The sequence below is a fragment of the Solanum verrucosum genome, unplaced genomic scaffold (genome assembly GCF_900185275.1).
Source record: "Solanum verrucosum unplaced genomic scaffold, falcon-dt-bn FXZP01000102.1, whole genome shotgun sequence".
Lineage (NCBI taxonomy): Eukaryota > Viridiplantae > Streptophyta > Magnoliopsida > Solanales > Solanaceae > Solanum > Solanum verrucosum.
The window spans coordinates 1,322,784-1,344,387 of record NW_026019930.1 but is presented as its reverse complement, the minus strand read 5'-3'; the positions used below and the strand labels follow the sequence as shown (position 1 = coordinate 1,344,387).

General features: G+C 34.4%; 1 protein-coding gene and 2 pseudogenes across 2 annotated transcripts; all 3 read left to right on the top strand.

Annotated features, from left to right (window-relative positions):
* Nucleotides 1-1,174: 1,174 nt before the first annotated feature.
* On the top strand, nt 1,175-1,625 carry LOC125829749 (SKP1-like protein 1A; annotated as a pseudogene).
* Nucleotides 1,626-3,807: 2,182 nt separating this feature from the next.
* Nucleotides 3,808-10,709, top strand: LOC125828013 (phospholipid-transporting ATPase 6-like). The gene is made up of 11 exons (XM_049507320.1): nt 3,808-4,036; nt 4,703-6,647; nt 6,741-6,851; nt 7,269-7,545; nt 7,634-7,722; nt 7,822-7,909; nt 7,993-8,202; nt 8,303-8,428; nt 9,288-9,386; nt 9,491-9,682; nt 9,783-10,709. The coding sequence occupies exons 2-11, from the start codon at nt 4,870-4,872 to the stop codon at nt 10,452-10,454; spliced, it is 3,642 nt and encodes a 1,213-aa protein (XP_049363277.1). The 5' UTR covers nt 3,808-4,036; nt 4,703-4,869; the 3' UTR covers nt 10,455-10,709.
* Nucleotides 10,710-11,935: 1,226 nt separating this feature from the next.
* Nucleotides 11,936-18,948, top strand: LOC125829115 (casein kinase 1-like protein 2; annotated as a pseudogene). The gene is made up of 14 exons (XR_007443076.1): nt 11,936-12,495; nt 12,586-12,626; nt 13,709-13,778; nt 13,864-14,012; nt 14,088-14,183; nt 14,268-14,338; nt 15,635-15,696; nt 15,779-15,842; nt 15,935-16,000; nt 16,086-16,231; nt 16,372-16,454; nt 16,527-16,590; nt 16,848-16,984; nt 18,479-18,948. The product of XR_007443076.1 is annotated as a casein kinase 1-like protein 2 (transcript).
* The last annotated feature ends 2,656 nt before the right edge of the window (nt 18,949-21,604 follow it).

Here is a 21,604-nt window from a genome sequence, read left to right as displayed (position 1 = left end):
CAAAAATAATATCACGGAAAAAAAAATTAGAAAAAGAAATTATTTTATTATATATTTATGGACAAAAAGACAAGATAATACTAGAAAGAAAAAGATTAGAAAAAAGGAATTTTTTTTAATAATATATTTATGGACAAGATAATATATTGTTATGATTGTGTTATTGTCATTTTTCTTTTGAAATATTAATTATCTAAATTATAATTAGAATCTTATTTTAATTCAATTAAAACTTAACCGTTAATTTTTATCTATGGCATGGCCCATGTGTCTCACATTCAAGCAAGAACTTGGGGAAAATGGAGGAAGAGAAATGGAGAGGAGCCCGATCCGAGTTATACATAGTCATTTTCTTAAATTTGTTAAAATATGAGTATTATTTAAACAATCAAACTAAGTTATATTCTAATTGAACAAACAACAATAACATACAAGTAAAAATCCACAAGTGGGACATGAAAAAAGACAAAATGTACACAAATTATATTAGATACAATATTTCAATTAAATACTTTAAGATCAAATTTGAAAGAAAAAAATTTGCAAGTATTTTCATAGTTTAAGAATCTGGTTAGGTATGCATTTGATTTTCAATCAAAGTTCTATAAAAAAAGTTAATAATACAAACATAATAATAGAAATTAGTAAATGTTTTTTCTTATATTGTTTTCGTGTGTGTTTAATTCTTGTAAATATTTGGGATAGACCATATTAGACCACACATAAAATAATAATATCAAAAATTCAAAAGTATGATTTAACATTAGTCTAGTACTTTTGCACGGAAAACGAAATACCAACCCCCACGCAAAGAAATATATGTTCAATTTTTATATTGGAATTATTTAAAAGGTATCAAGGAAAAAAATGTTTGTGTTATGGTTTTGAAACCTTTAATTTTCCTTTTAATTTTTCATTAATTAGTTCTAAAGAAGGAAAAGAAGCCATTCTTTTTCCTAATTTGACATGGTTTATACAAAATTGAGTTTAATTTTCATATTTCTTTTTTAATTTTCCCTTTGGACTTCCTACTTTAATTAGGATAGTGAAAACCTGAAACTCTATAAATTAAGCCCTTCAAACCTCCGAGACATTATAATCATTCAAATCTCCTTTCAATAATATTCTCAACATAATAAATTAACATCTCTTAATCAAATATATTTTTACTATCATGACTTGTTCAACAAAGTTCTTAATTCTAAAGACTTGTGATGGCAAGGAATTTGTACTTGACGAGGCGGTAGCCGTGAGGTCACAAGCCGTCAAGAACATAGTGGAAGACGATTGCGTTTCAAACGTCATTCCCTTGCCTAATATCCATAGCAAAAATAATGACCAAAGTGGTTGAATACTGGAAGAAACATTCAGAGGAAGGCATCTCGAAAGACATGGATTTTGACAAGAATTTCGTGAAGGTGGATCACTCTATTTTGCATGATCTTATCTTAGCTACTAATTTTCTTAACGATAAGGAGATGCTGGATGCAATGTGTCAAGAAGTTGCGGATAGAATCAAAGGTAAATCTCCAGAGAAAATACGTGAAGAATTTAACATCAAGAATGATTTTACTCCAGAGCAAGAGGAGGAAATCCGTAAAGAGAATGCTTGGGCTTTTGAATGATTTTATAACACTACTGTTATTTCCGATTTTTCTTTTTTTAGTTTTACCATTAGAATGGTCTAGTTAACTATATCCTATTTTATGTGTCTACTTTTATAAAAAAACTATTCATTTTTTTACAATTTTTAAAATAATTTATTATTTTATTTCTAATTTATTCTTATTATTAACAATAACTATTTATAAAATTTTAAATTTATTAGTATATTAAAAAACGACATGGTAAATTTTCATATTAGTGATTGTCTTTTCAAGAGTGTGTCAAGGCAATAAGAACAAGTTATAGTAGGATCGGAGATAATTGAGATTCCTTTTATGCTTAATCAAAAGGTCTCAAATTTAAGTCCTAAAAAAGAAATCTACTAAAAGCATTGTCCATAAAAATAAGTTCTATAATAAATGTTTTTAAATTTTATCGAGCTTCAATATCGATATCGACTCCGTGACAAAAGAGGAAAAAGATAGCTAGTTATTGAGTTCCTATTCTGATTAATAGAGTCATGTGGGGCAATTTGTCAGAAAAACCAATCATCTTCGATGTGTTGCTTAGTGCCACGTATGAAAAAGAGGGAACAAACCCCATTCAAAATTCTCCTACTAATCTTTGTTTTGTTTGGTTTATTCTTAATTTAATTTAATTTAAGTAGGATTGATTAAATTATGATTTTATCTTATAATAACGACAAAAAAGTGAAGAATTTTTTTTAAAATATTTTTTGTACCCTGTTTTTGATGAAATGGTTCTATACAATCCTTTGTAATGGAAATAAAAATATTTTGGAAAATTTGATATAGAACTCAAAATAATTTTTATTTTAATAATGATTCACAAAATTGGTTTATTTTTTTCGTGAGGATTTATTATATTTTTTACGAAGAAGGGTGATTTTTAGTCACGGTTCTAATATTTATATAAGAGCATATTTTTTTCCCTTTTCATAAACTCCATTTTTCTAATCGTGTTTGAAAAAAATTCACTTCATTGAGTCAATCACATAATTTATTTATTTTTAGCTGTTATCATATACTCCCTCCATTACATATTAATTTAATTTTTGAGGTGTTTCACACCCTTTAAGAAAAATAGATTAAGACATAAATTGAACATAGTTTTTCATTTTTATCCTTATTAATTATTGTCAAATTTATGATTAAAATATCTAAATATTAATTAATCACTAATTCCAATACTAACTAATGAAGGGTAAAGTTGGAAGAACACTCAAAAAATAGTCTTGAAAACGAAACAATTAAGTTAATTTGAAAAATGAAAAATACCTCAAAAATTAAATTAATATGGAATGAAGAGAGTATTAAATAGCGTGCAAATCTTTAATGATAGTAGAGTATGTACTTGCTACCTGTTTTGTTGCCATAAATACAAATTTCACATACACATAATATTTTTTAAAAACATTGTGAAATAAAGCAAACGTTTCTAGTTGATAGATTTTTATAACACTTCAAATCTATATGAGATTTTCAAAATTATTAACTCAAAAATTTGCTATTTTTAACATGAGTAACAAGTACAAGCAAGAAAAAGAATTACTATTAAAAATCTAATTAAAATAAGTATTTTTTATCACATAGCGGAGGAAAAAAGTCAAGAGAAGTCATGACATGAATAAAATGTGAATTTTTCACCCTAACTCAGAAAAAACGAGAAACTCGCCTAATAAACTGACCTTGAAACTTGATCCAATTTATTTTAATCACGATTTTTTAAAGTTATATAATTTATGAATCATATGTTTAACTACAAAGTTGATCAAAATATTAATACATAATTACATACCTAATCTTCTTTTTTTAGATAACCAACCTCACTAAGACTTAGTCGTCATGGTAAAAAGATATTTTTGTATAAAACTTTAGAAGAATGATAGGTAAATATCCTTTTCAATACAGTTACAATTAATTAAAATACGAAAAAAGTGAAAACATCTTAAATACATATATACATATTTCATTTAAAAATAAAAATTCAAAGAATGATTTAGAAGTAGTTGTAAATGGCATGTCGTAGTCGAAACTTGAAACATAAATTCGTTATGATATATTCATAATTTTTTTTTTTAATACTTATTATATATACAATGTAATTTTATAACGAAAGTGTTACGGATGATTTGTTATTTTCTGAAATAATACTAAAAAATACCTACATTTGTTATTTTCTGAAATAATACTAAAACTAGTTTGAATCTTCAGCACAGGAGGAGTCTATTTTTTGGACTAAACCCAAAATCCCCTCTTCTCTCTGTCACTTTCTCTCTCTTCTTCTTCTTCTCTCTCTCCTACATTGTACATTGCGATCTCTGCAACTCCCAAGCTATTTTCGTCTTCTCTGTGTAGCTTGACTATCTGGGTCTGCGTCTGTTTCCTCTTTGGTGTTTTGTTGACTTCAGGTGACTCTTTTTTCTCATTGTATTTATCATCAAAGAAGAAATGTATTTTCCACTCAACCCTTTTGTTTTTTGCTTGAGTTTTTGGTTTGTTTAGAATCAGTTGATGAATTGGTTATCAAGTATGGTGGATTTTGGTTTGTCGGTTAATTTACTGTGTTTGTTATGTTAATGCGGTTGATTAGCTGCAGCTTAGCTGAAATTTAATGTGATTTTCGTCTTTTTTCTCTTCATTTCTTCTTAATTTTTTATTTACCGTTTTATGGGGAAGAAGGGGATTTTGGGAGCCAAATTGGGGTTTCATCGTTTCAATTTTGATATCTTGTTTTTTGGGTTGGTCAACTTTAATTAGTTTGTGATTTGGGTAAGAAGCTAAATCTGCGGTGATTTGAGTTTCTTGTAGAAATGCTTCTGGTGGGGTTTTCCCCCAATTTACTTAAGTTGACTAAAATGTCGTTCAAATTTTTTGTGAGTAATTGGATGGGTCTTATACATCCATGGTATTTGTCTAGGAGGGATGTTTTTTTGTTGAATCATAGTGTCGCATTCTGCTGAGATTAATTTATGCTTTCGATTTTTCAACCTTTGAGCTGTGGGCTTGGCCTGTGGATTTCTTGTTTGAACATGTGTATTGTCTAATTTATGAGAATCATTTTTTTCGATTGACAGTTCAAACTGCACGGTGTTGAAGGGAGGCTGATCCCCTATCCAGTTGAGCAGGATATTGTGCATGAGGGTGCCCTTTAATTGTCCTGGTGAAAGAAATTGATAAGAATATTTTTTTGAACTATAATGTGGGTGTATGATTGATTTTGGCTTTCGTTGGGAGGAAAAGAATGGCACGAGGTAGCAGCAAAAGGGCAAAGATCCAATGGAGCAATCTCTATACATTTGGTTGCTATCGTCCACGAACTGATGAGGAAGAGGGCCCCCATCGGCTAGGGGCTGGGTTTTCTAGAGTAGTTCATTGCAACCAGTCCCATCTCCATGAAAAGAAACCTTTTAAGTACCGCACAAACTACATATCTACCACTAAGTATAATTTCATCACATTTCTACCCAAGGCTACATTTGAGCAATTCAGACGTGTTGCTAACTTGTATTTCCTCCTTGCTGCAATTCTGTCAGCCACAACAAATCTTTCTCCATTCTCATCTATCAGTATGATAGCTCCTTTGGTCTTTGTTGTTGGGTTGAGCATGGCGAAGGAGGCATTGGAAGACTCGCGGCGGTTCATACAAGATATGAAGGTCAATCTGCGAAAAGCTCGTCTACGTAAGGAAGGTGGTGTGTTTGGTCTAAGGCCATGGATGAAGATTCGTGTTGGAGACATTGTGAAGGTGGAAAAGGACCAATTTTTTCCCGCTGATTTACTTCTTCTATCATCGAGTTATCAAGATGGAATTTGTTATGTGGAAACTATGAACTTAGATGGGGAGACAAACTTGAAGGTAAAAAGAGCTTTGGAGGTTACCCTACCATTGGATGATAATGAGTCTTTCAAGGAATTCAGGGCTACCATAAAATGTGAAGATCCCAATCCTAACCTTTACACTTTTGTGGGGAACCTTGAATATGATCGTCAAATTTATCCTCTTGATCCCACTCAGATTCTCCTCAGGGATTCAAAGCTCAGGAATACGGCATATATCTATGGAGTTGTTATATTTACTGGTCATGACAGCAAAGTTATGCAAAATTCTACAGAATCTCCCTCAAAAAGGAGTAGGATCGAACTTCAGATGGACAAGATAATTTACGTCCTCTTCACCCTCCTTGTCGTGATATCATTTATCAGTTCCATCGGCTTTGCCGTAAAAACAAGATTGAACATGCCAAGCTGGTGGTATATGCAGCCTATGGACAAGAACAATAACACAACTGATCCAAACAGGCCTGAGTTGTCAGCCATTTTCCATCTGATCACTGCACTAATATTATATGGCTATTTGATTCCTATTTCCCTCTATGTTTCTATTGAAGTAGTGAAGGTCCTACAGGCATTGTTCATAAACCAAGATATTAATATGTATGATGACGAGACAGGAACTCCTGCTCAAGCACGAACATCAAACTTAAATGAGGAGTTGGGGCAGGTTGATACCATCCTCTCAGATAAAACTGGCACTTTGACATGCAACCAAATGGACTTCCTAAAATGCTCCATTGCTGGTAGTGCATATGGGACACGGGCCAGTGATGTAGAACTTGCAGCCGCAAAGCAGATGGCAGAGGACCTTGGTGGGCAAGACCCTGACATTTCACGGAGACGGTCATCAGAAATTGAACTAGAGAGGGTCGTCACTTCTAAAGATGAGATCAGGCCTGCAATAAAGGGGTTCAGCTTTGAGGATAGCAGACTTATGAAGGGAAATTGGATGAAGGAACCAAATGCAGATGTCATCTTGCTATTCTTTAGGATACTCTCACTTTGTCATACTGCTATTCCTGAGTTAAATGAGGAGACTGGCAGCTACAATTTCGAAGCAGAGTCTCCTGATGAAGCAGCATTTCTTGTTGCAGCTAGGGAATTTGGCTTTGAGTTCTGTAAAAGAACTCAATCAAGAGTTTATATACGTGAGAAGTATCCTTCTTTTCAAGAGCCCACTGAAAGGTGAGACAAGGGCTCAAATTTTCCCAATTTTTTTCAAGAGCTGCATTACCTTTGTAGTATATTACCAACTTACTCTTGATCTTTTAACTCTAGGGAATTCAAAGTTCTCAATCTATTGGACTTCACCAGCAAGCGGAAGAGAATGTCTGTTATCATTCGAGATGAGAGCGGCCAGATTCTTCTATTGTGTAAAGGAGCAGACAGGTCTTTCTTTAGACATTTTCTAAAACTAGTCTCTATTATGTATCTATAGTCCTGTATTCCTTGAAGTTGTCTATTAAAGAGGTTATTATGCTTTTAAAGATGCTGCTAACATGCCTGTAAATTCCACTCCATTTTTCTAGTTATTACTCTCCATTTCCACCTCCCTCTCTCACCTCTTGTGCTGGGTGATTTTCTTCTAAATTTTTTGTTCCCGAAATTTTTATTTCCTAGCCCACCTTTTTCTTTTATTGGAGATGGAGCCGGAGTTTGCTAAGTTTTGGGATTGCTGAATGCATGAAAATGAATTTCTAAGTTATGATTATCTCTTGGCTGGCTAATTGTTTAGTCACAGATGTGGCCTTTGGCGACCTTTCTGATGTAAATTTGTAGATGATATGCTGTTTTTTGGATATGCAGCATCATCTATGAGAGATTAGCTAAGAATGGAAGGAGATTTGAGGAGGCTACCACAAAGCATTTGAATGAATATGGGGAAGCAGGGTTACGTACTCTCGTGCTTGCCTACAAAAAGCTGGATGAGACAGAGTACTCTGCGTGGAATGAAGAATTCACTAAAGCCAAAGCTTCAATCAGTGGTGATAGAGATGCCATGCTTGAATGTCTATCTGATATGATGGAAAAGGAATTGATCCTTATTGGTGCTACGGCTGTTGAGGATAAACTACAGAAGGGAGTATGTACATTATGTTCCTCAAGAATCCGAACTAAGTTTTCTAATATTATCCCTTTTTGACTATTCCACACCTGTCCCTTTTCATCAGGTTCCTCAGTGTATTGATAAACTGGCGCAAGCTGGTCTCAAGATCTGGGTTCTGACAGGTGACAAGATGGAAACAGCCATCAACATAGGGTCCGTCTCTTATTCATAGATATATCTTGTACCATCTCATTCATACTTGTTTAGTCATTGGATTTAAGCTGGTAAAATAACACTCCTGTTTCCACGCAGGTACGCATGTAGTCTACTTCGGCATGGGATGAGACAAATATGCATAATGGCGATGAATGCAGACTCAGTGGAAAGAAGCTCTGAACAGGTAGGTTACTATAAAACAAGTTTTTTGAGTTGTTACTTGTATTATTATTCATGCCGTCTCAATTGCTCTCTTTCACTAATCAGGCTATAAGGGAGAACATTTTGATGCAAATCACAAATGCTTCTCAAATGATCAAGCTTGAAAAGGACCCACATGCTGCCTTTGCCTTGATTATTGATGGGAAAACTCTTACATATGCTTTGGCGTATGATATGAAACATCATTTTTTGAATTTAGCAGTCAGCTGTGCATCTGTCATTTGCTGTCGTGTCTCTCCTAAGCAGAAGGCCTTGGTAAGCTATGTGAAATCCATCAACCTTTTCTAGTCTAACCCAATTGTTCATTCATGAAATTGGTCATATTTACATTAATTTGTATTTGATTTGGTCACAGGTTACTAGGTTAGTAAAGGAAGGAACTGGAAAAACCACGTTAGCAATTGGTGATGGTGCAAATGATGTTGGGATGATCCAAGAAGCGGACATTGGAGTTGGCATTAGTGGTGCAGAAGGAATGCAGGTTGGTGATACATCTAGCTGGCGTTTTGGTGTTCTTAATATACTAAAAGAATTTTTACATTTTCCTTCGGACAATAACTTTATCAATACTGCATTTTAGAAATTTGTCAGGGAAATACGGTCAAAGGGGTGCAACACATGTACATTAAAGTTTACAGACTGACTTGAAACAATATGAACTTTTAAATACTGTGAACCCAAGATAACCAGATTCAACTTCCTTGTGCAATTTTGTTCAATTTTACAATTTCTTTTGGGACTAAGACTATAATGCATTTGTATTTTATTTTATTTTTTGGAATTTGGCTTATAGCTGACTGTTTGATAATATCACAAGATCACTTAAAACCTAAGCAGCAACTAAACCTCAGGCCTAATTAGGCAAAACTGATTTTTCTAGAGACTTCGGGAAACCACTACTCTTCCCATTGATTTGTAGAAAAATAGTTGTGCAGAACCTTTTACCCGTTTAAATCATGCCAGAATGATCTGACATATACTAATTTGATATCACATTTTAAATGCTTCCAAAAGTTTGAGGACATTGAAATGTGATTTGATGACTGTTTCTTGGCCACAATCTCTCCACTGTCCGATCCATCTTATCAAAGTTGATAAACTATTTAGTGCGGGCACGGACACCTTCGATATTGACAAGAAAATAAAGTGGACCAGCGACTCAGCAAATTGCATCTGTGTTTTTGAGTAAATATGACCAACTTAAGCACTACCAACTTAAAATAATCTGGAAAATCTTCTCTAATTTGGTAACATGGCCCTAAATCCATCGGCTCAAGTAAAGCATTGCTTTTGTTCTTGGAGTCTGTAAGTCGGCTTACTTGATTATTAGCTTCTTGCAGGCTGTGATGGCTAGTGACTTTGCTATTGCACAGTTTCGGTTCTTGGAGAGACTTCTTGTTGTACACGGGCATTGGTGCTACAAACGAATTGCTCAGATGGTAATTCCTCTTGATCTGTAATATTTTATGATAGAAAATGGTCATGTTTTGGTTCATGGATGCTTGTCATGTTTCATCTAACTTACTGTGTTTTCTTCATGCAGATATGCTATTTCTTCTACAAAAATATAGCTTTTGGTCTCACACTCTTTTACTTCGAGGCTTTTGCGGGCTTTTCGGGCCAGTCTGTCTATGATGATTCATACATGATTCTGTTCAATGTGATTCTTACCTCACTACCCGTGATCGCGCTTGGAGTATTCGAGCAGGATGTGCCTTCTGAAGTGTGCTTACAGGTGAGTCTACTCAATTCCTTTTTCTTGGAGTTCCTAAAAGATCAGTTTGTAGAGTAACCTCATTGAATAATAGTAATTTAAACTGTAACGACGTATGCAGTTTCCAGCACTGTACCAGCAAGGGCCCAAAAACTTGTTCTTTGACTGGTATAGAATATTCGGTTGGCTTGGCAACGGTGTCTACACCTCTCTCATTGTTTTCTTCCTCAACATTATCATCTTCTATGATCAAGCCTTCCAGGCTGAAGGCCAGACTGCTGACCTGACTGCTATGGGCACTACGATGTTCACCTGCATTGTCTGGGCTGTCAACTGTCAGATTGCACTCACAATGAGTCATTTCACATGGATACAACATATTTTCATCTGGGGAAGTATTGCTAGTTGGTACCTGTTTCTTTTGATCTATGGTATGATAGCGCCAGATTATTCTAAATATGCCTTCAGAATCCTTGTGGAAGCTCTAGCTCCTGCTCCAGTCTACTGGTGTACCACCCTTTTAGTAATTGTTGTCTGCACCCTTCCCTACCTTGCACACATATCTTACCAAAGGTCATTCAATCCGATGGATCATCACATTATTCAAGAAATCATATATTACAAGAAAGACGTTAAAGATCATCATATGTGGAAGAGAGAACGGTCTAAAGCAAGACAGAGTACGAACATTGGGTTCACGGCAAGAGTAGATGCAAAAATTAGACAGTTGAGAGGGAGGCTGCACAAAAAGTATACCTCAATGGGTACCCAAATTGAATTAACACAACCATAGCTGTGCATTACTGATTTTTTCCTTTCTTTAGGGATTCTCTCCCTTTTTGATCACAAAAGAATGTAGGGTTTTTGCCATTTGCAATTCTTTTGCTGGCCCTTTTTTTTGACTTGTTTTTGTAAAATCATTTGTCTAGTGTAGGTCATTCGTTTGTTCCAAAGTTAGTGTGCTCACTGTATTGTACAATACTCATATGATTCAAGTACAGCTTGGGAAAGTAGCCAAATACATCATAGTCTTTTATTGTTCTCAAAACTGTTTGCTTTGTATATACTCTTATTCACACAACTTATGGATATTGATAATGATACACCTTGAAAATACTATATTATAGATCATATTTCATTTCTTTCTTATTTTTTGTTGGACCAACCTTATTCTTGGTTTCTTTAATTATTGTGATCATAACAATAATGTCTTCTTTTTAGGTCTACCAAACATACTGTGTATATAATCAATCAGCTCCTAACCTATATCTTAGATAATTAGTTGAGCTTACCTCATTGACTAAGCTTGCAGTGTGATTGTGACACTGAAATTTGGTTTTGTTGGCTAGTTTTAAAGACTTAACTTTCAATCTATCAACTTTCATATCAAACCTAGTACAATGAGCCACGCTTATTACTTTAGGTTGAACCAAACTACCCAACTCTTATTTTGCCTACTTATAGTTATATGTAATCCTTCGTTTCAATTTATTAGTCTTATTTTTCCTTTTTAGTATGTTTTAAGAAGAACATCCTCCTTTTTTGACAACTTCTTATATCAATTTTCTTTGTGACGTATTTAATATATGTATATTGACTAGCGACTATAAAATATTTCTGACTGAGCAACCAAATGTATAATTCCTCAGAGTTTGTGGTATGTAACATACACAAACACCAACTTAAATAGTCACACATTTTTTTTGCAAATAATCAAAGATTAGCTTAAAATAAAAGACGTAATACATAAATATGTCCTTTAATCCGGTCTCATATAACATTTATGTCTTCTAACTTTGGGTGTGTACAAGTAAAATTGAACAAGTAAACAAGCATATCCTATATAGCTCAGCGTCCTACGTAGTGTTCTACGTATAATATGACAATCTCGAATTTGTACTTAGCTAATCCAAATACCACCATTATAAAATAAAGGGAAAAAAGATAAATATACCTCCGAACCATCTATGCAGATACTCTCCGTCGGATTTTTGGGACATTGGTGCCCCTGCCGCAAAAAACTAGAGCATATATGCCCTTCACTCTAACGGAAAACTAAATAGGGACACGTGACACAATCTTATTCGTTGATCCGATATTTTAATAATGTCGAATCAGTGAATTAAATTATGACCCGTGTATATCCGTTAATATAAAGGATAAATATATTATAGTTTTTGAATGATACCCAAAAATATAACAGAAAGTATCTATGTACCATTTACCGTTGTTCCTAAAACAAAAAGATGGCCATAGCGATAGCCATGTTTTTTGGAAGTTTCTGATTGGAATACGTATGGGTCGACTATGAAATACACTGTATATTCATTCAGTTCCCTCTGACAAACTTCCAAACAACTCTCATTCAAATATATCTATAGCACTACGTACGACGCCGTATCATTGGGATCGAGGGGGTGGGTGGGGACAAGAAGATATTGCGAAAGCAAAAAGACAGAAAAAAACGTATATAGTATATATATAATTAATAATAATAATAGAAGGAAGAAATTGGGGTAAAGAGAGAGAATCAGGGCCAAATTATTCAAAATGGGATGATAATTAAGCATATGGTTGAAGCTGATGCTGCTTCATTTTGCACCTTCTTGAGGCCAAACTCATGAAGGAACAAAACCCCAAAAAAATTTATTCAAAAAGCTGAAATCTTGATGTTTTTTTGATTCATTTTCAATTGTATGTTGGATTGAATTTTTGAGGATTTGTGGGGTGAAGGTTTTTTCAAAATTTTTAGTCTCCGATGGAGCCTCGTGTTGGTAATAAGTTCCGGCTTGGCCGGAAAATTGGTAGCGGTTCTTTTGGGGAGATCTACCTCGGTATTTGAACCCTTCACGGTTTTTTTTTCAGGTTTTGTTTTTATTTTTTGGGGTTAATTTAATTGGTGATTTGTTTATATGTTCTTCAAGGTGGTAATGTTCAAACTAATGAAGAGGTTGCTATCAAGCTGGTAAGTTGAAATTCTGTGTGTGTGTGTGTGTTTTTTTTGTCTAAACTTGTTATAGGAGTATTGTTATGTTTTTTAATTGCTAAAGCATATGGTTTTGCTATGAATAAACTTGAGAATTTGTCATTGTTTTGATGATGGATGGTTTTTGGTTAGCAATTAAAACACAATTATACGGATGCGTGATCCGTGTGTTTAGTTGCTAATTGTTATTAGGGTGGAAGGGGGGAGATTAAGAACAACTAGATAGATACACAGTGTAATTCCATAAGTGAGATTTGGGGAGGGTAGGATGTATGCAGACCTTATCCCTACCTTTTGCGGGGAGAGGATTAAGCTTTATCTTTTAAAGAGAACATGTTTAGTTATATTTTATCATGCCTTCTCCAGTGCAAGTGTGGTCCTTTTCCATGGTGAGGCACTTGTAGCTGTCTTTTGATGAAGGTCATAGTAACATTGGAATTCAGGATCTTTGGTTGTTCTAATACCATGTTAATATGAGGATGCAACACTAAACTTAAGATAATAGGTGGAGTCATCCAAAACCGTCATAAACACCCCTGCATGTTGAAGACATAACTAAGCAAATAAACTTGTGCCCGCCCTCTGATTGCTTAGATTCTTAGATTAAAAAGGCTCTCACACTTAATAGGGTTTTGATCACTTTGTCATTTGGTCTTATGATCACAGTTTGGTTGAATGCGCTGTGTTTCAGGATGTTTTGTGAAGTTGTGAAATAACAACCAAGTTAGAGGAAATGTATAAATTTGTGAAGAATTAATGTCTTCACTGTTGTTACCTAGCCTACAATTTGAAACTCCAAGTGGTGAATTTGCATTAACTAAGCAAATTCGTGGTTTTGAAGATATTGCAACAGTTTCACTGCTTACATTTGTCTTTCTGGAATTTTGGAAAACTTGATATCTATTTTAAACTGAAGTTTTTTCCGTCTTGCTGATACTCATGACATCATTGTACTTCTGCAAATGCTTAGTCATTTGTGAACTTTCCTTCAATTGCGTCATAGATGATTTTTTTTTAGTTTGCAAGATTAACCTGCTGATTTTCTTATTTCTTCTACTCAGGAAAATGTGAAAACAAAGCATCCTCAACTATTGTACGAAGCAAAGCTGTATAAAATACTACAAGGAGGAAGTAATTTCTCATCTTCATGTTGCCTGTTCTTCCTTCATTTACTACTCAATGCTTATTAGTTGGATTTCTCTTTATATATTGGTAGCTGGAGTCCCCAATTTAAAATGGTTTGGAGTTGAAGGAGATTACAATGTCCTTGTGATGGATTTACTGGGACCTAGTCTTGAAGATCTTTTCAACTTCTGCAGTAGGAAGATGTCCTTGAAGACCGTTCTCATGCTTGCAGATCAGATGGTGTGTGATGTTTTGTACCACTTATTTATTCCAATAACAATTTAAAAACCTCTTCTCACCCTTATCAATTTTCAGATCAATCGGGTTGAATTTGTTCATGCCAAATCTTTTCTTCATCGAGATATAAAACCTGACAACTTTCTTATGGGATTAGGAAGACGTGCAAATCAGGTATTGGGATTAAAGCTCTTATTTTGCTGCTAAATTCACCTATTGCAGGCATGGTATCTTCATAACCACGATTAATTAATATAGGTCTATGTTATTGATTTTGGGCTGGCTAAGAAGTACAGAGACTCATCAACTCATCAGCATATTCCGTATAGGTCAGCTCCCTTGAAGCACTATGAGGTTGATATCTGTTTTGTTTAAGAAGATGAAGTACTCGAAATATGGATATTCATGCATATGAGATGCCTGTATGAGCTTTGTGTGGTGGTCTGTTTGCTCTTTCGCTATAGAGCAATAGAAAAGAGTGAATTCTTTCAGTTTGCATCATTTTTAAACTCCTATGAACCTATCCCCTCACTTTTTTTAATAATTGTGGACTTGTGGTGTCTGGGCAAAGCTTGCACACACCAAGTAATTCCACAGGGTACTTTCTACCTCCCACTAGCATAGAGCACCAGGTAACTCTGTCCACCAAGACTTGGACAAATGAGAAGAAATTACCTAGTGTTTTGATCATGTTCCAAAGCATGTGTCAGTATAGGTGCTTCCTTATTTTGTGGGGGGGGGGGGGGAGGGTTCTTTATGAATTAACAGGATATGAGAAGAGTAGAAACACACATTTTTATCTGTATTGCATGTAAGATAAGTCATCAAAGCTATTAAATGACTTCACAAAGGTATCAAAATGCATGAACTTTTAATCTGATTACTTAATCTCTGTTCGGGAATAGGGGCTGTTACTACTTTCATATTGTACACCTTCTCACTACTAACTTCTAGTCATTTTTTAACTATCCTTTCAATATGATCAAACTGTTTTTTTGGTTTGCCTGGCACTGCTGGTTAAGAGGAACGAAGCGACAAATGGGGTAGTTTAAACAAGAAATATTTTATCACTTCGTCAATGACTGAAAAATTTAATGATAGGGAGAAGAAACTGATATCCTTCTTAAATTTTTTCTTTAGTTAAAGCCTTAATATCCTAACCCTTTCTATTACTAACTTTGATTAGGTGATGGCATTGGAAAATGATTATTGTTCTAGTTTCCTTTGACTGGGACAGGGAAATATCAGTAAATGATATGGAACCAGATTTTGTTGATCTTTCCCAACTGTTTCGTTTTGGTCATTCGTCATACATTTAACTACTAGAAAGATTTGATGGCATCAAAGATGCAGTGCCATCATGCTTACCATAGAGGAATTGATCTCTTTATTTTGTAGAGCTTGTGCAATTCACAGAAACTTTAACAGTGAATCTGGAGATTTTTCTGTATTTTGTAAATTACAGTTGGTCATTTGTATTTCGAGCTTGTGAAGAAGTATATTTGTATGTTGAATCATGATTAATCACATTGGATGATTGTACTCTTAATTAGTCAATTATCTTACAATGAGATCATCCTCCAGGGCATGGATGTATGATTTGTTTTATTTTTAATGTGATACAGAGAAAATAAAAATTTGACAGGAACTGCTAGATATGCAAGCATGAACACTCACCTCGGCATTGGTAAACTTTTGTTTTATTTTGCCAATTTGTTCCCAATTGTTTATGTGGACTGTTTACTCTGTGTTGTCTATGAACCATATAGAACAAAGTCGAAGGGATGATTTGGAATCATTGGGTTTTGTCCTGATGTACTTTTTAAGAGGAAGGTAAATAGTTCTCCCTCCCTAGATTTTCTTTTATTTAGTGTCTTTACTTTTCTTTCATGGTAATCTTACATTATGCTATCAAAAACATGTAGTCTCCCTTGGCAGGGGCTGAAAGCAGGCAATAAGAAACAGAAGTATGAGAGGATCAGTGAGAAAAAGTTTCAACGTCAATAGAGGTAATTTATGTTCCTCCAATTTTCATATGCTAGCTATTTAGTTTGTTATTCACTAAAATGATGCTAGCGCAAATTTTCCTATATAGACCTTGTGTCGAGGCTATCCTGCAGAGTTTGCATCATATTTTCATTACTGTCGATCACTGAGATTTGATGATAAACCAGATTATGCTTATCTCAAGAGAATTTTCCGTGACCTTTTCATTCGTGAAGGTATGATCATTTTTGCTTTCCATGCCTTTTCTATTTCATCTGTACAGACATATTACAACAAGTACCTCAATTTCAATGTTCTCAGAGTGTCTTCCGTTTTCCTTCCCTTTATTCCTTTTTCTTTTTCCCATCTATTCTAGGGTTTCAGTTTGATTATGTATTTGACTGGACCATATTGAAATATCAGCAATCACAGCTTGCCAATATTCCATCTCGTGCTCTTGTAAGTGACTTAAATATATTAGCTTATGCCATTGGTCTCAAAGTATAAACATGAAATGATGATTTTGGACAGGGCGGTACTGCTGGGCCAAGTTCAGGGATGCCTCATGGTCTTGCTAATGTCGAAAAGAAATCAGGTATGTTCGATCTCAACACCCCCCTCCCCCACCCACATAAAAGAAGGAAAGATTAACAAGAAAAAGTTAATTGGATGACTAAGCAATCAGTTTTACATATAAGTGAAAAGTTACAATTGGAATCCATTTCAATTGGTCCATTATATCATTTATTTTGGATGGCATGCCAGCTGTTCTGTTCAGGAAAGTACATTACCTCTAAATATGCTAGCTTCTTTTTCTCTGGGAGCTATATGTGCTTGCTACTCAATATGCAGGTGGTGAAGAAGGACGGCCAACTGGTTGGTCTTCATCAAATCTGACACGTAATAAGAGCACAGGGCTCAATTTCAATTCTGGAAGCTTATTGAAGCAAAAAGGCACAGTTGCTAATGATTTGTCCATGGGTAAAGAGGTTAGTCCTCTTCTCCCCCCCCCCCCCCCCCCCTCCCTTCTCCATCTCCCTATTGTTTTTACCCTTTCTCTTGGTTGGGATGTGTTTGGGGAAGTGTAGTACTATTGCATATAAATTCTGTGGCAACTTTACTTATTACAAAATCGATGCGAGTGCATTTGACTTTATCCAGATATAGGACAAAAATTCTTTTGCAATCTTGATTTGTCAAAGTACCTCGGCATGAGGAATTAGATGCAGTTTCCAAAGTATAAGCAAAAAATTCTTGAACTTGTGTGGCAATTTCAATTTACGGAGTACTTCACCAAGTAGAGAGGATAAAGTGTGCATTCTCTTAAGTAAAACTTTCTTGAATCAATTTTACATTTTATGTTATCCTGAAAATAATTTGATGTATAGCAGGTAGTCTGCAATTCTTCTTTCTCAAAAAAAAGAAAAAGAAAAAAAGGGTAGGCTGCAACTCTTTCTGGTGCTCTGGGTTTTTCTTTTGGGTGAGGGGATGCAGAATAGATGTGTAAGGATAGAAGTGGAATAATTAGAGGATGAAATGTTGTGCAGCTAGCTCTCATGTGGGTTCTTTGGAGGGACAGAAACAGGAGATTTTTTGAAGCAAAGGAAGATGACTCTGTAAAGCTTAGGGTTTATCTTTCATTTTGCTCAACTTTTGGAGTGCCCACGAAGTTCCTATAGGCATAGATGATTGAGAGTCTTCAATAAAGAACCATGTTTTATGAACCTATTCTGATTAGGAATTATCCGTTGTAACGCAAAATTCTTGGATCATATCAATGGGTGCACAACTGCATATTTCTCTGGACCATCATAGTGTACTTGCACATATCTATTCAGAGGAAGGTCTTTTCATGATGATCCTCAAACTATAATGATGACTGATGGAAGAAATATGAAACATATAAAAAATTCTCGCTGATGGAAATAGACCCGACGGAGATACCTCTTGTATACTGGGGTTTCCTCCACAACATTAGCAAAATACTACTTCCATAAAAGGAGTGGAAGTGGAGTAAAATAGAAGTAGCTAAAAGGCATTGAACCCCCACCCAAAATAAACACCCTTCTCTCTGTCTGCTGCCTTTTGAATTACCTTCACTGAGTGGCACTGATGATTGCCTATAGGTTAAGAGGGCCAAAAAGGTGGTGTTGGTTCGTCTATATGACAGAAATAGATGGTGACTGCACAATTAGGGGTAGCATTTATCTTTTTCTCTTCTAATGTTACCTTTACCTCTATTACTTCCACATATTTGTGCTTGCCCTTCATGGAACGTGAGAATAATTTGTATTCGTTTGGTAGTTCTTGAATATAATGGCCAACCTGAGAGCAAATCGGTGGTATACACTAAGAAACAGAATTTAGTACAACGAAGGATCTGTCATGCTTATACTTTGGGGAATGTGGTCGAAATTTACTCTTGTTTTATGACCTATATCTAGCAGTAAACACTACAGACTTTGACTGAGTTTGTTTTGCAGTTACCTAGTTCTAATTTTTTCCAGTCAAGTGGATCAGCAAGGCATCCTAATGTCTCTAGCAGTCGAGACCCAGTGATTGCTGGGGGTGAACCTGACCTCTCCCGCAATCAGACACTAGACGCAGCAGGCGCACAATCTCTGCGTAAAATATTCAATGCTGCACAGAAGACTTCACCAGTTGTGTCCTCAGATCACAAGCGCAGCTCCTCCACAAGAAACACAAACCTAAAGAATTTAGAGTCTGCCATCAAAGGAATAGAGGGTTTAAGCTTTCGATGATGACAGACTGGATTAGTAGCTCTGCTTTGTCACAATTCCCCTTCTACTGTATATTTTGGCACATCAAAACACACCAACTTGGCGGAGTACAAGTTTTGATATTAGTTGTTTCCAGCAGGAACCATAAGCAATGCAACCCCCGCAAACTCACAAATCCCAGCTTATGTTTGTCCATACAGACAGACCGTTATAGGCACTTTGCATACTCTTTTTCGTCTCTTATCTCTCCTGTTCTTGTTCAATCGTGTTCTTATTTACGTTATGTTGTGAATTATGAAGAGCCTCATGTAATTGCCGATTTATATATTCTACAAGATGTTTGATGCTAGCAGATTCTTTTGCTTTGGACATGGACAAACCCTTCTTTGTTCAAGCTATCTAAATATCAATCAGGTGTCTGTGTGGTCATTTACTCAGTTAGCAGTCTTAGTGGGCTTTTGCTCATTAAAATTGTGAAAATTGGACAAATGTAGTACTTGTTTTTAAGTTAAAAATGGTATTTGAAATGGAAGTTGTGTTGGAAAAGTGTGACAATTAAAAACAGTTTTCTGCCTCAATCAAGTAGTAAAAAAAGGTTGCAAGTACAGTCATTCTATGCAAAATGTAAGAACCAGACGTATCATTCATATAATGAGTTGTGTTGGCTTGACTGAAATCTCTTCCTTCTTTCAGTTTGTTTGGATAATTGTTACCTATTGTTTTGTATTGTATTGTATTATATCGTATTGTAGTGTATTATTTTTATTATTTTAATGGCAACAAGTTTACAACATTTAGATATATTGTATAGTTCTTTGTCGTTACGTAATGTCACACATTAATAATTTGAATGATAAACCTATAAGAAAAGTAAGATATGAATAAATCTACTAGGAAAAAGTACGGTAAGGTATAAAATAGAATTATTAAATAATACATAAAGATAAAATGATAAGAAAATATTAGGTAACAACATGATCACACCAAATCGATCCTTACATAAAATGAGACTTTTTGTTGTTACCTAACGTTAGATTCAAATGATATAGTATAATATAGTTTAAGTAAGGGAAGGTACATAAAAACACCCCTGAACTTGACAACAAAACTTACTTTAACACTTTAACTTTACGGGTAATTATTTACCCCCCTAATCTTATTACAAGTGAATTTAATATCACCCGAATGGCTGACGTGACAAATTTCAAAAATATCAGCGCGTAAATAAAGAAAAAATAAATTAAATGGAGCCCTTTTTTTCCCTTTCCAGCCAATACTATTTTTTCCCATTTCTTCTTCTTCTTCCTTGCACCCATCACCCCAAACCCAACTCATTTCTTTTCTTTTTAATTATTTCTTCTTCCTCACAACCTGCACACCCTCTCCTCTCGTTCCTCTATGCATCCTTTATCTCCGATTTTCTCCTTCTTCTAAGTAGTTTATATTTATAATAAAAGAGAAAATTTCAAATCAAAATAGCAAATCTTTAAAAAAATTCAACTATGATTTGATTAATAAAGAATTAAAAAAGGGTCAGAACCTTAAAAAATAATTAATCATCGAACTTTAAACATTACTTATTCTATACTTGGATATGTATTAGGAAGTTAAACAAGAATATTAACAATAAATCTAAAAAGTTAAGCACACTGATTTTGCACAAATCTGAAAGCGCGCCATTGTTGATATAAGTTGAAGCTTCACTTAGCTGAAAAAAGAGATTAATGGAAGTAATAATAAATCATTACAAAGTAATGAAAATAGAATGAATTGGTCAGAATTTTAGAAGTTAAGAAATTGACCCAAATGAAATAATGAAGATGATGGGTGAATAGTGAAAATAATTTTTTTTTTTAAATGTAGGGAAATAAAAATAAAGAAAAAGTATTTTTTTTTTCAATTATCCGACGTGTCATCGATGTGGCATAGAGGTGGCGCTTAAGTGGCGCGCGTGCATTTCACCCATAAGAATGAAACTGGTATTGTATGTGTAAGGTGCTATTAAATTCACTTGAAATAAGTTTAGGGGGTAAATAATTATCCGTAAAGTTAAGGTGCTAAAGTGAGTTTTGCTGCCAAGTTCGAAGGTGTTTTTATGTATTTTCCCTTTAAGTAACAATAAAAACAAACATGTTATTTAAACTAACGATACGATACAATAGGTAACAATCATCCAAACAAAGTGTTAATCAAAGATTTTGGATGGTTAGAGCCCCAAAAAGGGGGGCAAGACATGTTGAAAGCATCGCCCTCAGAAATAAGTCATTCAAGCAGAATATGAATATAGATATCGAATGAAAAATTAAAAAAGATAAAAAAAAAAGAAAAAAAAGAGAGGAGGTTGTGGAATTCAGTGAAGTTTTCCAGTACAATGAATGCACATGTTTTGTGGGACTCAAAATATCTGTCTACTGATTCTGTTTTACTCTTTTTCAGCAAAAGACAGACTGCCAATTAAACAATTTATTATAGTACTCTACATTTAATTATTGAAAGAGACAGCCTTCTTAAACCAATTTCACTCCAACTGTTATTACTCTTTTTATTTTTTGACAAAATTCATCGTTAGATTTTTATTTAGAAAAATGAAAATCCAATAAAAGAAATTAATTTAAATCCTTGTTGAGATTTATTTTCTAAAAAAGAATATGTCCTAAATCCCTTCATTTAAAAAATAAAATTATCGTTTAAATACTATAAGACAACTTTTGATTGGTAATAAATCAAATCTTATAAATTGAAAGCGGCAACAACTATTTTAATTGGAATTATCAGTAATAGTAGCCAATAAATACTGTAACTGAACCAATGTTCTGAATTAATTTCTCTATCTGCCAACAAAAAACTAAATAATTATTAATAAAATTA

Excerpts from the sequence above, each read along its gene's own strand:
- LOC125828013 (XM_049507320.1), top strand. The coding sequence starts at position 4,870 with ATGGCACGAGGTAGCAGCAAAAGGGCAAAGATCCAATGGAGCAATCTC. Across the intron at positions 6,648-6,740 it reads TTTCAAGAGCCCACTGAAAG|GGAATTCAAAGTTCTCAATC; the intron begins GTGAGACAAGGG and ends TTTTAACTCTAG. Across the intron at positions 7,910-7,992 it reads TGGAAAGAAGCTCTGAACAG|GCTATAAGGGAGAACATTTT; the intron begins GTAGGTTACTAT and ends TTCACTAATCAG.